The sequence below is a fragment of the Sinohyriopsis cumingii genome, chromosome 2 (genome assembly GCF_028554795.1).
Source record: "Sinohyriopsis cumingii isolate HCF-2022 chromosome 2, ASM2855479v2, whole genome shotgun sequence".
Classification (NCBI taxonomy): Eukaryota; Metazoa; Mollusca; class Bivalvia; order Unionida; family Unionidae; genus Sinohyriopsis; species Sinohyriopsis cumingii.
The window spans coordinates 148,922,482-148,939,748 of NC_142962.1; the positions used below are offsets into that span (position 1 = coordinate 148,922,482).

At 36.7% G+C, this 17,267-nt stretch overlaps 1 protein-coding gene across 2 annotated transcripts in view; it reads left to right on the forward strand.

Moving 5' to 3' along the window:
• The window catches only part of LOC149806059 (uncharacterized), a 38,416-nt gene that overhangs the window by 953 nt on the left and 20,196 nt on the right, over positions 1 to 17,267 (forward strand). For both annotated transcript variants that reach the window (XR_016419848.1, XM_089950930.1), the window contains exon 2: positions 10,397 to 10,558. Coding sequence is in view for 1 of the 2 variants with exons in the window: in XM_089950930.1 (XP_089807056.1) it covers positions 10,397 to 10,558 (162 nt within the window). In the remaining variant the exon portion in view is untranslated. The remainder of the gene's footprint in view (positions 1 to 10,396; positions 10,559 to 17,267) is intronic.

A 17,267-nucleotide genomic window follows, 5' to 3' on the forward strand; every position in this document is an offset into this window, starting at 1 on the left:
CAAACATTGCAATAGCTATAATTATTTCAACTTGTTTACTTAGTTTCATGTTAAATTTATATTTATGTCAGAATCTCAATATATTTTTTATGTAACCATCTCTCCATATGACTCAATGCATTACTTTGAGTGTGTGTGTGTGTGTGTGTGTGTGTGTGTGTGTGAGAGAGAGAGAGAGAGAGAGAGAGAGAGAATGCCTTACATAGCGTGGTTTTGCACTCCAGCCATGAATCTTTTGTTACTGACTATACCCTCTCTTGGTTAAGTTCTTCCAATGACGAGATAGGATTACATTTTTCATTGTTGTTGTTATTATTGTAATTATTAGTATTATTAGTACCGTTTTTATTTCTTCTTCTTCGTCTTCTTCTTCTCATTATTATTGTTGTTGTTGTTGTTATTATTATTATTATTATTATTATCGTCGCTTTTTGTCGTATTTATTGTGGATTGAAAGTACACGATACCTTTATATGTATATAACAGTGCACGACTCTGCATATATGCATGTGTTGTGCTGGATGTCGTCATGACTGGTTACTTGCTGATGTAGTAGTCCTCTACCATTTATGGCAATCTTCGAAATAAACATGTTCCAGTTTCTAACCTTTTGACAAACGTCCTCCCATTTGGGACTTAATCCAACTAATTTCGATGTTATGACGACTGCGCATTTTCAGGTTACTTGAGGTTAGTGTGCCCTTTTTCTTGTCAATCTGGCTATATTTCTATGTCACAGCGATTTCACTTGTGCATATTTATATGGCTGGAAAGACATATGTGGATTATCATATCCTTTTGCTCACTAATATGACTGGGAAAAAAAACCCGGAGAATAACTTCCAAATGTTCAAAGTATTTAATTTACCCGCATGGTCTTTAAAGTAGCACTATTTTATTTCAGAGTTTGAGGCAATGCGCTGCTTAACAGTGTGAAAGTAACAATCTTATAAATATTAATTAATAACCATTTTTTAAAATTCATACACATTTAAAACTGACTTGTTAGCTGACAGTGTTGTCTTAATAGTTGTTGCAATTCAATAATTATTCGCGGCGTGGACCTGGCAAACCCGTTTGTTTGGTTTTCTGACAAGTTTATTTTTTAAAACAAGAAAGTGACCGTGTAATGCATTAGATTTACTTTAATGGCGAGTTACATGTACTATTATTAATAGTAGAGGAAGAAGGTCCCACAATTCACATGAAGGAAATGAGCTGAAAATCCCGTGTCTGTGGTTCAGAAAGCAGAAGAAAATACTTTTGCAAATAATGTTTGCGAAATGACCACTGAATTCATTATTACGTTGAATCACTCTGCATATAAAGATTTTACACAGGGTTTAAATTCTGCATAAAAAGTATTCCGCTATTGATAAAAAGCGAGCGGATATCTAGCTCAATGTGCTTACCACGTGATCAAATTGAATGCCCAATGTTAGTCAAAAGCAACGTATATATAAATTGTTTGAGAGGAAATTACAAAACTTTTAGCAGGTCAGATTTTCTTTAAAGTTTTTGCAAAGAAAGGCATGTTCAGGTACAGATCACTTCATGAGAATGATTGTTGGAAAATTCGTTTGTTATAGCAGGTACAGATGGCAAAACTATCGCTATTTTTAAATCATTTTGCAAGTTCACAAGCTCGATCTAAACGGAATAGTTCTGACTTCAAAATGCGACACGAACAACAGCTTGAAATATCAAATCTAAGTTTGACGATAAGAGAGGAAAAAAAAGTTTCAGGACTTGGCAGTTTTCACTTCAACGACTGAACCTCGTAAGGTGACATACTATGACAAGGTACATTTTTTTAATATCGTGAAGCATAACTATAGAGGTTGAAAGAATTATTCTTTATTTATTAATGTCATAAAACCTGTTGTAAACCGGTCGTTAATTTATGATCATACTTTTATCTTAAATTGTTTATGCATGCAACCACCCTGCAGTGCGTAAATGTGTGATGATGAAATATAGAACACTTATTTCTAGAAGAAGCTCTCTATTAAACCAAAGCGGCCTCTTTCGGGTTATATTTTTTTAATCTTCTTTCGCAAAATGATGTACCTTATTACTCACTGTGAACTATCATCGAAATACACAAAGACAACTACACCAAAATGCTCATATTCTAAAAACCAAAAATAACTTACCTTTAAATCAATACCAGGAATGCCTACATCTTGTATTACCACCAAAATGAGAGTAAAAATGCTCAAAAATAGACTGGGTCTACATTCATGGGTACTGAACCGGAAGTAATAATTGTGACCCGAGTCCACATGTCACCTCTGTCCGCATGGGTTCAAATCTCAGCTCAGCCAACTTGACTATGCGAGAAAGCTTTACGTGCTTAGGTGGTTATTCCATGGCTCCTCCTTTACAAATGCATGAATATAATTTTATTTATCTCTCTGCCCTTAGACACAGAAATAGATATATGATCAAATCATTGATGAAAATACCATGAAAATGAACGATACATTCAGAAATTATGATTTAAACATATTTTGTTTTTATTAAACTGTCTTCAGTGACTTTAGAATTACAGTCCTAATATAACAACTGAGCAAACTTCACACATGACCTTGATCTTGTTTTTAGGACCATGTTATTGATACACATGATACGTACATGATACACCAGCAAGCTATGCTTTTACAGGGAAAGACCTTTCTGTCCATGATCTTTAACATAAGCTTCTGGGTGATAGGTTGGATACGCAAGAAATAAAGCTTCTGGGTGATAGGTTGGATACACAAGAAATAAAGCTTCTGGGTGATAGGTTGGATACACAAGAAATAAAGCTTCTGGGTGATAGGTTGGATACACAAGAAATAATATTGAACTGAGAACTGAGAGCTGGCATCACTGACCATGAAAATGCCAAGTGACAACATCAAATCATGAAATACAGCAATGCCAAGTTGTATGTCTCTTACTTTATTTAAACTTTTGCAAGTTTCATTTCCATACACATATACTAATGTCCACCTCTGACCTTCAAAAATGGGAACATTGAAAGTTGCAAATGTTATACCCTTCTGTTTTTTTCTTCTTAACTTAATTATTTATGACAGCCAATGATAATAATGAAAAAAGTTTGAGAAAAATATCTGATTAATCGACAAAGTGAACCTTTATTATGAGATACCTGTTGATATATACACATACCTAAATAAATGCTATAATTAAAAACTCCAAGCATTACTGTATCAGTAATTTAACTTTATTTATTTTACTAGGAATACTTTTACAATAGCTATAAACAACAGAAACTCAAACATTATTTTTCATCTACCCTATTAATACGATTTTCCAATTTTCTTCAAAAAATGTTAATTTTTCGTTCAGTTATCATGACTTTAGGAATGGTTTTGAGGTATACACTAGTAGTGAACTGCAAAAGGAAAAACAACAAATAACAACCTATGCACATTATTATTATTATTATTATTATTATTATTATTATTATTATTATCAGTTATATATTTGAAAAAAAACTTTCATATTTGGTGGATTTTGTGTGAAACTCCCTGTATGTGATTTCATGATATTTGTGATGGCCGAATTCATCAGATTACTAGGTATTCAAAGTCTGCTGGCAAACAAAATAAAATATTGATTTTTTCCCTTCAGATGATAATAATAAGATGCTGACATTATTATCTGCATATGATGAATGTACTGGACAGCAACATTGTTTTACATTCGAATATTCATACAAACATCACGTCCCTCTTTCCAGGAACACACATTCTGTAAAAAGAAACTATATTCATTGTTGGATACACTGTGGATGTAGATCTATCAAGGTTAAAAAAATATTTAACACTTCCGTCGGTGTAAGTTATCCTCATACTGAGTCTAAACAGACCAAATGGTTTTGGATTCTGTTATATAAAACACATAGCCGGGTATCTGCTAAGCTGGCCCGAATAATTCTGTTAAAGTGGCGTTAAAGGTCCTTTATGTCATCGATGTGATGCCTGCAGAAAATGATAAGGAATAAGGAATAAAAGAATAAACTAAAACAAATTCATAAAGTACGATACCCTACATCTTCCGATTGTGCAATGAACAACAGAGAAATATTGAGTAAAGTAACCGAATTGTGGTTTGACAGTACCAGTTCCGTGAATTAAACAATATTAATGGTGTTAGAAACAGTTTTTGGTAATGTAGATAGCATGCATTGCACTCATGCACTCAGTTCAATGTAAAACGGATGAGAGTATATATTTACGTCTTCACTCTCCACAGTAATTTGCAGTAGGTTATCATTATGCAATCTAGTGAACATATATCCATTATTCCACTCATAATGTAAAATACCATTGTGATTTAAACTTGCCGCAAGCATCAACAGAAAGTTGGTGCCAATTAGATCATTAATAATCCGTGTTTTTATGCTCAATAATTCAATAATGGTTTTGAGAAGACCATCCTCCTCTGTTATCAACTTGCTTTAATCCATTTTCCATTTCATTTGGGTGCGTCTAGCTCCATTGTATAGTTTTGCATTATTTATAGTTCTTCCTTTTCAGTCTTCTTGATCAAGCTATGCTAATTTAGCTTCCACAAAATAAAATTCGTTGTATGATATAAGCGTCTTCGTCATTATCGTTACACGTAATCATCAGCTTCTACTGTAACCACCGCAGTCTCTCTCTCTCTCTCTCTCTCTATTACTGTACACTAGTTATAGAACTCAGAAAAAATTGGTTAGTTTCAAATCTGAAAGTTTGACTTAAATTTTCTATCCATGTCCAAATGTTTGACATATATTTTATTTGGCAGAAAGTAGTGTTTTTACAAAGAGAACATTAATTTTAAGCTTTCGGGAATTTTATATTTTGTAACTATTATTTAGTAATGCGCCTTTAACACAGCATCCTATTTCTTCATACGATGAAAAGATATGCAATTAAATTATGTCGTGTAGATATTAGGTAGTATTTTTATATTACATAACATGCTTTTGTAAGCTCATAACTTAATACGATACTTTCTGCTCAAAACTTGAGCTTGCATGCAATAGGGACATGCTAAATATTTTGTCATACCTAAACGTGGTGTAAATAACCCAACTGGTGATGGCTTTCTGAACTCCGATATAGACAAACGCGAATCCGTGTCAGAGAGCACGTTCTATTAAAAGGATGCGACGGTATGGTATTACTAAAGCAACATTTTCAAATATGAATTTTGATGAAATAGGTTTTCTTGTTGGAGATACAACTGTTATATCTATTTAAGATGTATCGTTTGTTGGCTTTTCTCAATGATTATATGTTATATATATCTGTATTTTGTAATTCACCTTAGTCGTAAATCAAGTTAATGGTGTACCTGACCAGTGACATTTATTTAGTAAACAACGTAATACATATCTGATATTTTTCTGAGTATATATTAAATATTCAGATCGTTATTAATGGAGGTAAACATGTGCTTGTGAATCTGAGTCCACGACATCAGTTTTCTACTTGGAAATTCCTAAACTTGTTGATAACTTTTGGATGTTTTAGAGAGGGGACTGACCTACATCCTGGCTCTATAATTGTGTCTTAGCTTTTTACATAATGTTGTTTACTTGAGAAGAAAAAAACCCCATTCTTGCATTAACATCTGAAGCAGAATCCGTCTTGTTGTTGTGTTCAGTTTTTAATTTGGGTGGACTCATCTATTCAGATTATTATTCACTGGAATTACAAAGTGCCCATTAATATTTTTGGAATAAAACATTAATTGTAAGTTATAGTTATATTATTGTGTTGAATCAAAATACTGTTAACGCAACGGCACATTCCAGGCCATTGACACATTTGCCCAATCGACGCTACAGGGACAGCAACACATTCAATATCGAAACTTCATTGGAACACCACTGGAATTCAGTTGGAACTTAATACATTTGGACATGTGATATAACTTTTAGAACTATTTCTGATTTAATTCACAATACTGAATGTTCATTTTAAGTTTTCAGTTTCTTTCATTGGAAATAATTATTTGTTGAAGTTTTACAAGACTTGTTGCTTTTCGTTCTTTTCTGTGCTTTGTGTCAGAGCATGGAGTCGTAACAGAACAAAATAATTTGCATTTTGTCAAGAAAACATTCTTAGATCCTGAAGTATATATGTGTCAATGTTCAGTGGTGGAGGCGGAGAGGCAGAATATATGTCTCAATGAAAATAATGTCAACGAAAAGGACTGAATAATGGTAAAGGAGTGAATTAATGTGAAAGGACCAATGCCATCTGGCATACAAACACGAAATACAATCCTGTTCGTTGACATTTGGTTATTGCTGCAGAGCCTGATGGTTTTAGCAAATCGTATGATTGTGTATTTGCAGTTTAACTGTACCAGCTCGGGTAAAACAAGCCTTCTTACTTCTGTTGAGCATATAAATATGCCTTTCAAAAGTTCTATGGTTTATGTGCATTCAAGATAGCAAGGTTTGCGCCGACAGAAGACAGAAACATTTTTAAGGAATGGAAACCATTCTTTTCTGGCAACAAAATGTAATCAGATAATCTACTTATAAACACAAACACGTTTACCAAGTTTTAATTTGTCCATAGCAAGTAGTTTTTACGCAGTTTTTCTTACAGTACTCCTGCTATAGATGAAAGAGAATCTAAATATAAATAATGTTTTCTGTTTTTTTTAATATAAAAATTGCAGTCAGCGTTTGCAATCTTATTTTACCATAACTAAAACAAAGGACGATATCATGATTTTTCATATTTTAAATGACATAATTGCACTAAATTAAGAATATAAGGTTTAAAATACATTTCAACGTTATTCTTGGTGCCTGGTACCTTCTGTCCCACAGCATTCAATAACCCTTGTCATAGTCGATGCAACATGATAGTTATTGGTTACTGCATTTGTATGGGAAAATATGAACGAGTTTTTCGATGTAATACTGCACGACCTTGGGAGTGCAGTATATTCATCCGACAAAACGAGTTCATATTTTCCCATACAAATGCAGTAACCTTTTTATTATATGCTCATTTTCTTATTCTACCTAAGACTTAATTATATAAACAAAATACATTACAAGACACAAAGTAAATGAATATATGCCTTATTCCAAACTAAATACACAAACGCAGATTCATGATTACACAACAACTACATTATTAATGCCCATATAACTCCGCCCAGATAAATTTGAACTTAGTCGCGCTAAACATCAGTTTCGAAAAAATGGCATTTTTGTCTACTTAAAATTTAAATTTGGAGTCATACTGTGAATGAATGCGCATTACGACAAGTTTTCCATTTGATCAGGAATGAATAGATTTTGGTATTTTTGTCGATTCTACGAAATTTCGTGATTATGAACTGGATTTATATGTGACAATTCCACATGAAATACATCGGATTGAAGAAGCGATCGAAAAGCGTGTTGACATCTGCAAATGTGTTTCTGTTTCTGTCACTGAATGTTTGAAATCATAACGTGGGGAAAAAATATGAAGTCTTTCAATTGCAATTATCAGAAGGACACTATGGAATTTAATGCTTATTTCATTTTGAGTGCAGTAAGGAGGATGTATTTGCACTTATATTCGAAATTACAATGTCAAAATGTGTAATCAAGATTGAGAACCTATGACATGGCTCATGTAATTCGGATTTGCAGAACTAAGAAAGTATTTTTTGAGGAATTTCAGGATATAAAATTGTTAGTGTATTTTTTTGCCATTCTTATTACCAGCCAAACAAGACAGTTTATGCCTCGTCACTTGTATGTTATTTATAAGTATCCTTTCTGGCGTCTACTGTATTGCTAGCCTAAATCCGAAACATTGTTTAAAAAAAGTTAAGCGGAATGTGCCAAAACAGCTGGTATGTGGCAGTCCAAGAAACATTTGCTTTACTACATTCAGAAACAGATTTCATCAACCAAAACTTAAAGCGCCTACTACGCGAGTGTACATGATTTGTTTACAAATCAAAAGTGCTGGCGTCTGCGTCCATTGTTTGTTTACAATAGAAAGTAGTTCCTTTATGCACTTGAATGCAATACGAAGGTGTGCAATATCGTAAAATACTGAACGATTCTGACAATGTAAAGTTAACGTAGAAAAAAACGAGCATATAATAATCTTTATTATTGGCTGATGCTGCTGTGCTTGAATTATTATCGTAGATAATTTATTATTATGCAACCGTACCAGTTATTGTACAAGTAATTTTATCTACGATTGCTAATTCATTTGTTGCATTTTCTGCGTCTCTAATTCACCAGCCTATTAATTTAATATTGGTGACGTCGTTGTTTTATTCTTTCTCAGTAGAACTAACGATTCAAAATCGTCGCCATTGTCAATACTGTACGTCCATACGCCTGGACAGAACTGCATATGGTCTCTAAGTTCAGAGAGAACAAACTGATTGGCACATCTATAAACAGTACTTTCACTAGTATATCACGTATGCTGTCTTTCTTGAGTGGTTTGGTAAATAAATATATATCTTAAGTTTTCTACGTAAATATTTGCTTCACTAGCTCAATAGCAATCAGAAGCATTATAAAATTTATAACCTTTATTGAGGTCGTCATTACTTCTATCCCTCAAAATAATTTAACGTTGGAAAAGCTGGTGTTTCTATTCCTTCGTATACCTCCGCAGACATTTCTTTTAGTAAATCTTCGTTGCCATCATCAACATCTAATCTGATTTTGTTCTCAGCCAAACCAGATATGCGATGCATTTCGTTGACTCTTGAAGTTGGGATGCTTGACTTGTTTGCTAACACACAAACTAGGCTGACCAACCCGTCGACATTATTGACCACACGAAAAAGAATTATCTCATTATGAGGAATTAGAACAATCTGAATCGTTGACACTGTACTAAGGCATAACTTATTCAACGTGCCTCGAAATATATTCGTCACTTTGAAATGAGTCTCTAAGTTGTAACCAAGCTCCCCAACACACATGCACCCACCATCAACCACCAAATGCCCGCTTGAAGAAACATTTTTATTTTACAGGAAGAGCGATTTAATGCCAACTATCACGGGTTCTCGCGCGGTAACATATCTTGTTTTCAAGACGTCACCGTTACCATTGGGGTTTCAGCATCATTTACAGCTAATAAATGGCATAATGTTGTATACCATCCAGTACAACAGGTGTGATATCGCTACGATGTCTGCAGTGTGGCAGTTTATAGTGATGTCTGGCACTGAGGTATCACGCCGCAGACATGTAGCATGATGTATACCACCCAGTCACATTATCCTGACACCAGACCGACCAGTCCTAACACTTAAAATCTTAATGCTGAGCACCTAGCGAGGCAGCTGTTAGTACCATTTAAAAAAAAAATAAGTCTTTGGTATGACGCGGCCGGGGGTTCCAGCCCTCGACCTCCTGCATCTGAGGCGAACGCTCTAACCACCGGAGCGGTCGGTCTCTTTTGTGATTTTGTTTCAACCTCAGACATTAACATCGAAGCTACATTACACTCACGGCCGTCAAATTCTTACATTGCAACGCAGCCAACTACCACAAACTTGGAATCCTATCCTTGCCTGAATTATTATTATAAGAAGTGTAATTGACATCTTACAGGTTTTACCATCTTTTGGGTCTTTGACCATTTGTACCACCAGTATAGACATGGATAGACAGCTACTAATGTAAAGGTTGTATGCATATTTTTCGTTTCTTATTTGTTCTGACGGAAAAATGCACACAGGAGGGCGCAGAGACAAGATTTGTGGGACATAAGACAAATTGCCGGAAACCCGCGATCCCGGGCTCAGCATTTATTCACCCAGCCGGGCAACGAACTTGTTTGACAATGTATGGAACATCGTATTAATCGGATTATGTCTTGATTCAGTATTCCTTCCTCCATTCTTGTAAGCTACTCTGGTGTGTGTGTGCGTGTGCGTGTGTGTGTGTGTGTGTGTGTGTGTGTTTACTTATCATTGAAAGGCTTTTGCATGTTACTTTATTTCACTATGTGCCCATCATTATACAACCGATGATAATGGCTACTTTTTACGAATCTGATCTGAAACCTTGTGCTTATCTGATACTAATTTAGATTCCTCTAAGTCGCCTAAAAATAGTGTCATTAACGGAGTAGATGGACTGAATAAAAAGTAATTGCAAGAACAACAACATAAAATCTCCCTTTCAATATATAATTCACAATAAACACAACATCAGAGGAGATTTCAGCGCGTCTCGTTTGACACCTTAAATTCGTCGGCCCCTTCAAGTCGATGCCCTTCGTTACCAAACTCAAAGCGATATATGTATTCAGCTCATGGTACTGTACTCAACCAGAGGCCAATTTCACTGACCTTCCTATGCTGATTCTAAACATATTATCTTTAATTGCAGTAGTTACAAGATCCGACTGGATCGAGATCGAAGCGGAGACAACTGTTGCCATCATATGCAGCCTACTTGGAATAATTACGACCCTTTGCCATCTGAGAAAAGGGAAGGATTTTAGAGTATCAGTGGGAACTACGATTGCAGTAGTCTCCCTTTTCTTATCAGGTAACATTCCTACTCTGACTTTTCCTGTTCCAGAACATAAAGTAAATTTGTTGTTTGAACCTTATTTCCAATTTTCATTGTCGTCGGTTCGTTCCTAGATGAAGTTCATCCTTAAACTCTCACGCTGGTAACATGCCACTATTTTTACGGCTGATATTATATAGGCCAAAAATACCATATGCATTCTGAACTTTTCCACCTGCAAATAGGTTACGTTCATCTAATTCTGACACATAGGCTTACTGAACATGTATGAGTTGTTTATCGTCAGGTTCAAACTATGCGTCTTTTATTTATTTATTTATTTATTTATTTATTTTGCCATTCCCTCAAATTCATTTAAAACTAAATTGGATTGTGTTTCGCATGACTCAGAATTATCTCTTCGCAAACTTGTTACGATGATATTTAAAAATAATCAAATAATTTATTCAACTAAAGAATTATGAAAGTCAGTGTTTCTGGTATATTGCACAAGGAATAAAATGAAAGACTGGATAAATTTCTGACCATGATCAAATTTAAAAATGAAATTCCATTCAGCCATAATTTCAGTGAAGATATATAGTATTTAAATAAATCGTAAATATAAATTTAAATATTACACCTACAGCAGAAAGGAATGACTTTATGTCCATATCCGTTTCATGCTTATACATTTGGTGTACTTATCCCATTTGTTAATGGTAGCTTTATAAAAATATTTTAATTTTTTATGCATTGTTTTTTAAAATGGAATAGTCAGGATGTGTGTTTCCTTTTAAAGATTTGTATACTATGTTTATAAATAACTAATTTGTCCGTTTATTTAACTTGTTTGTAACGTAACTATAGCCTTAATAGGAAGCCGTCGCGCATAGTCATGGAAACTGGCCAATCCCTTCTGAGATCAACGGATCGCTTTTAAAGGCGGACACCGCAAACAAAAACGATTGTTAGCAACCGAAAACAAAACATCTATTTATAAACGGTTTTGTTGCTGAAACCAAAATCAAAGAATCTAATATTATGTCATAAAAAGGCAGAAAACTGTATTCTTTGAACAGTTAACATTTTGACAAATCAGGTAATGCAATTTGGAAAGAAGATTATTTTGTGTTTAACTTACTTGCAGGTGACCTTAAAATCACAATGAAACATAGTCTCGTTCCCTGCTTCGTATGATCCCCGCGTTGCATTCCACTATTCATATAGCAGAGTGCAACGCCGGGATCATATGAAGCAGGGAAACAGACTAAATGAAATAAAGGAAACATGGGTTACGATGCCGATGTATGGTTACCAAAACGTTTGTCCCAGATAAGATCTATTGCACAGCCAAAAACTATTAGGAATGAGATGGTATGTATGTATGTATGTATGTATGTATGTATGTACGTACGTAGGTATGTATGTAGGCATGTATGTATGTATGTATGTATGTATGTATGTATGTATGTATGTGTGTGTGTGTGTGTGTGTGTGTGTGTGCATATATGTATGTATATATGTTTACCAACAACTCAGCACAATATTGACTACATGGTTCCAACAAGTTCGAAATGTATACAAAACCGCACATTGCGATAAACGAACGTCAGGAAGGTAAGCCCTTCTAAGCGAATGAAGAGGGAAACCAGTGTCTATTTTTCTTGGTTCCATCAGCCAAGTCTGAAAGCTATGAGGTGGCAGATTTATTAAGTTTTCGTTGATCTTCTAATTTCGATGTTCGAGTTGATTGTGGGTTAAGGATAATACAATTCAAATGGCATCCAGTGAAATGGTCTTCTGTATGACATACAGATCATTTGGTTTGCCATTCGGTTCTATGCACATTAATTCTACTGTTTAGTTTTTCGGTCTACCCCACCTACTGTATTGAACACAGACTTTCCAACCTACTGTATTGAACACACACACACACACACACACACACACACACACACTGTATTGAACACAGACTTTCCAACCTACTGTATTGAACACACACAAACACACATCCTGTATTGAACACAGACTTTCCAACTTACAGTACCGAACACACACGCACACATCTCCAACTACTGTAGCAGCAGAGGGGGCGAACAGACCAAAACTATTTTCATGACAAACCCTTCCAGGAAACTATTCCTCGATAGAGGGCTTATTTCGACGAAATAAACCCTTCTATTCAGAATACAGGACAAAAAAAAATGTCCCCGACGATGCTAGTATCGCTCGCGGGGTCGTCATTGAAAAATCCATGGGGTGGGTCCAGCCCCCTGTGTGCTGCTCTACGAAATGAGTTTCCAAGAAAACATTTTTATGTTAACCATACAGTGTATCAAGTCCAATACGGTATCGTGTCCGCGGGTCGTGTAAATTTATTGTTACAAATCCGTGCGGGGTTCTTTGAGCGCGACTAAAGAAATTTTTGAATTTATTAATATCCATATCGCCGCTACACCAGGTTTGATGAATATTTCTCAGCGTATGAACATCAACTCCATTGAATATCGCAAGAAGATTACAGTTATCCCTGATTACTTTTGGTATTTGTGTGTAACGTTGAGTAACATAAATGACATCAGTGTTTTTATGACGACCCCGGGAGAATATCCTTGCAGGATTTTTTTGTTTATCCAGCATCACATCATCATACACTACTAGGTTATTTTTTTCCCCGTCGAGGTCCTCAACGCTGGGAGCTTCTTCGATATCAGTGATAAATTCAACTACTTCCTCACCGTCTTCACTCAGCGCTTTTGCACTCTCATTAAAATCTTTTATAACATTATAGCATCGCTGATCGTCTACAGATGGTGCTACCAAATACAGCTTATCCCACTTCATCCACTTCATAATCAGGTTCAGCAACAACTGCGTTTTACCCGATCCTGACGGTCCAATGATAATCATTCTGATAGAATTTGGCAACACCGAATTATGCTTGATTGGCTCCCTTCGCCGCGTCGCAGAAAAGTCTGTAATTTCCATTTGTATACAAAGAATAATAATTATGGATCTATATTGTGTGAAGTGTCGGGCACGAACCCCTACGAATGATCTAACAACGGTTACAACAAAAAATAACAGACTAGCAACTTCAGGTACGTGTACGCGATGTGGCACAAAAAAATTTAAATTTCAAAAAAAAAACGAGGTGGTGACATTGCAGCCGCCCTCGGACGACTTCCAGGTACCCCTTGGGGAAAGTATCCCGGAGAAAAACATCTCCCAGGATACAATTACTGCGGTCCGGGAACACGACTAGATATCAGGCTTGACAGCAACGATCAGCCCAAACCCGGCGAGTATCCGATAAACGCTATCGACGCAGCGTGTCACATACATGATATTGCTTATCGAAGTAAAGATCTACAAGACAGGCATATCGCGGATGTGAAATTAATTCATGCACTAAGCGCCATAAAAAATAAATCATTTAGGGAGTCACTCGCTAATTGGTTAGTAAGATCAGCGATGAAATCTAAATTAGCATTAGGCGCTGGATAATTAATAACGATGCAGACAAGTCCAAGGACTTCCAACGCTAGTGTTTCCATGCAAGCGATTTATTATTCCCCAATCGGATATTGGAGAGGTAACTCAGCAATTAATAAACTCGCCAACGCGGCATCAGTAACACGCGAGGCTGCCAAAAAATGGCTGTCAAAACAAGCAATATGGCAAATCTACTTACCACCACCTCGACAAATCAACTTTGCACATTTTGATGTTAGTGTCCCCAATGAAGTTCATCAGGCTGACATACTATTCCTGCCTCATGATACTGTCCGTAGAAAAATATACAAATACGCGCTAACAGTAGTTGATGTTGCCAGTAGATACAAAGAAGCAGAACCGTTAGCGACTAAAACAGCGTCCGAAGTCGCCTCTGCGTTTTCGCGAATTTATCAGCGAGGACCTCTAAACTGGCCACGATTATTACAAGTTGATCCTGGCAAGGAATTTCAGGGCGCGGTGTCATCGTTGACAAAGCAGCATAACGTTGTTATACGACGAGGACATACTGAAATTCATCGGGATCAGGCAATTGTTGAGCGATTTAATAGAACACTCGCTGAGAGATTATTCGGATACCAGTACGCGAGGGAATTCATTTACGATACGAGATCTCGTGAATGGGTTACAAGACTGCCAAACGTGATAGCCGCACTGAATAATGAAATTACCAGAACAACAAATATGAGGCCAATAAATGCAATCACAAAAAAATATATACCCCCGATCACTAAAGTGATTCACGGACATGTTTCAACGCAGCCAACGACGCTAGCGGGTAATGTCACCGTTAGGTATTTATACGAACCAGGCGAACTAGAAGGAGGAAAAAAAAGAGCAACCGATCCCACATGGAGTGTTACCACGCACAAGATATCCAGCATAACCAGATCAACCGGCAGACCTCCCATCTACAGATTAGATTCGACTGCTCCTCAACGCGGATTTAAACGCGAGCAACTTCAGGTGATTCCCACGGATACACAATTACCACCCCGATCACTAAAGTGATTTGCACTAAAGTGATCCGCACTTCGGTAGGCAGCACCCTCTGCGTCGGTTACACTCAAGACAGGTCAACATCACATTTTCACGTGTATGACCACGACTGCTATCTATTCTATCCACGGTAAATTGTCTTGGGTCGTTTTTCGGATACTGCCACAGCAATAAACAATTACAACTCGCACAGTGATTATTCTGCTGTTGTTGTAATTGTATAATGAGTGTTTCGTCGAGATCAAACTCTCTACCATTTTTTTTGTCGCTCTGTTTGTAACCGGCTAATTTCTTTCTTATTGTATCATCAGCGATTGAGCTGTTGATGCTGTCGTTGATAACATCATTTAATACAATTCTTCGTAACTGACCTATCCTTCTTACTCTTGACACGGCTAAATAAACTAAATTTGACCACTCGATGCGATCATCAACAATCCAAACTGTTGTATCTGAAATAGTTAGTCCCTGCGAACTGTGGATGGTCATAGCGTATCCTAGCGTCCACGGGGATTTGCTCATTTTTAGTGCCTGTTCAACAACATCAATATCAACTGTGACAATATCATTTAATACTAAATTCTGTTTTTCCGATCTCCCAGGTATATCAACGTCGGTATTCTGCAATCGCGTATCAGCTGGTCTATAACACAATGGCACTACCAGCATTGGAAATTTCTTCTGATGTAACTGAAATAACCGCTGCTGAAGTGTGTCCCTGACTATCTTTCTACTTGCCACTATAAGATCACTTGGTTTCCACGTTTCCCAAAAGTCGCTCAGCTCCGTCTGTGGAATTATTTCACGCATTATCTCACACTGGACTTTATCAGGTTGTAGCCTGATCAACGCCTTAAACTCTTTCAGCGTTTCATCGAGTGATCTAACATCATTAGTTATTTCCTCATAATAATCTACAAAAGTTTTCAGCCACGTGTGTGGAGATTCACCTGTAAATGGCGGTGGTTGACCATGATCGCCGCACATCACCACTGCGGTATTTTTCTTTAGCAACCAATCCAGAAACTGTTTTAATGTATCCAACGGGACAGTGTCTATCTCATCCCAGATGATTATTCCAGGGATATACTTCGTTCCCATTCGCGTAGGTGTCCACGTGCCGCCGCTGTATTTGAAAAAACTGTGATACGTACACGCGTTAACATCCCGTTGTCTCATCTCCCTGGCAAGTCTATGTGTGGGTGTTAGCACAATCATGTCAGAGTTTCTAAATAATTCTATCGCTCGAGTTGTCTTACCGGAACCACCAGCCCCGTTGAGATAAACTGTTTTGTGTCTCACAACAGGATCGTGCACCGGCGGCAGCGAAGTTGTCGTAGAAATTGAAAATTTCCCAGATATTTCTGCGCCGCGATATTCATCCTCGATTTCAACATCAGCTGATTCACAATATCCATGCAACATTTCATTTTTTATTCTCCATGAACCCCACGATGGATCATTCGGTATAACCTTATTCAACGCCGCTAAGTGTTTTTTATCGATATAGAATGAATCCGTTGCAACTCTCACTGCGTCAACGGGAAACCTATTAATCATCGACAATAGGTTTATTGATACATAAGCTAGCATCGAAGATCTCAAATGTGTGTACTGAGATGATTCTCCGTCGATATAACTAAAAACAGTTCCTAATTTTTCCCCGTTTGACAGAAACACATCTTCGCGGGTACAAAACGTATTATTCGTGGCGGCATCAGCGACAATAAGATCCAATTCGGCCTCGTCCATGATTAATCGACTATGATGTAGTTTATGATCATACGCTCCACCTTGAGTAAATTTTCCTATTATTCTTCGTCCTAGATCTTTTGCTGTGCTTTCATCAGTTCGGGGAGCTCTTTCGATGATAGTGTCGATAAACGATTCTGGATATTCTCGGAAATTTTCAATTTCTACGGTGACTTGCGGAGTTGGCAACCAAACTTCGGTTTGACGACAATAACATATAATCGCGGTACTGACCGTCAGCGACAGCAGTATTCGACTGTCAAGCATGTATCGCAATAACACTATCGGTGCCCATCGCTGTTCAACGAAATGTCTGCCAAACCAAGCATAACACACAGGATGTAAACCCGTAGCGAATTTAAACGACGACACACAAGCAACCCCGGTCAGGTCAAAATCAGGCAATGGTCCGTCAACAGCTACTCTTGTCATCGAGTTTGTAATGTGACCAAACCGTTTAAAATACTCACTACAT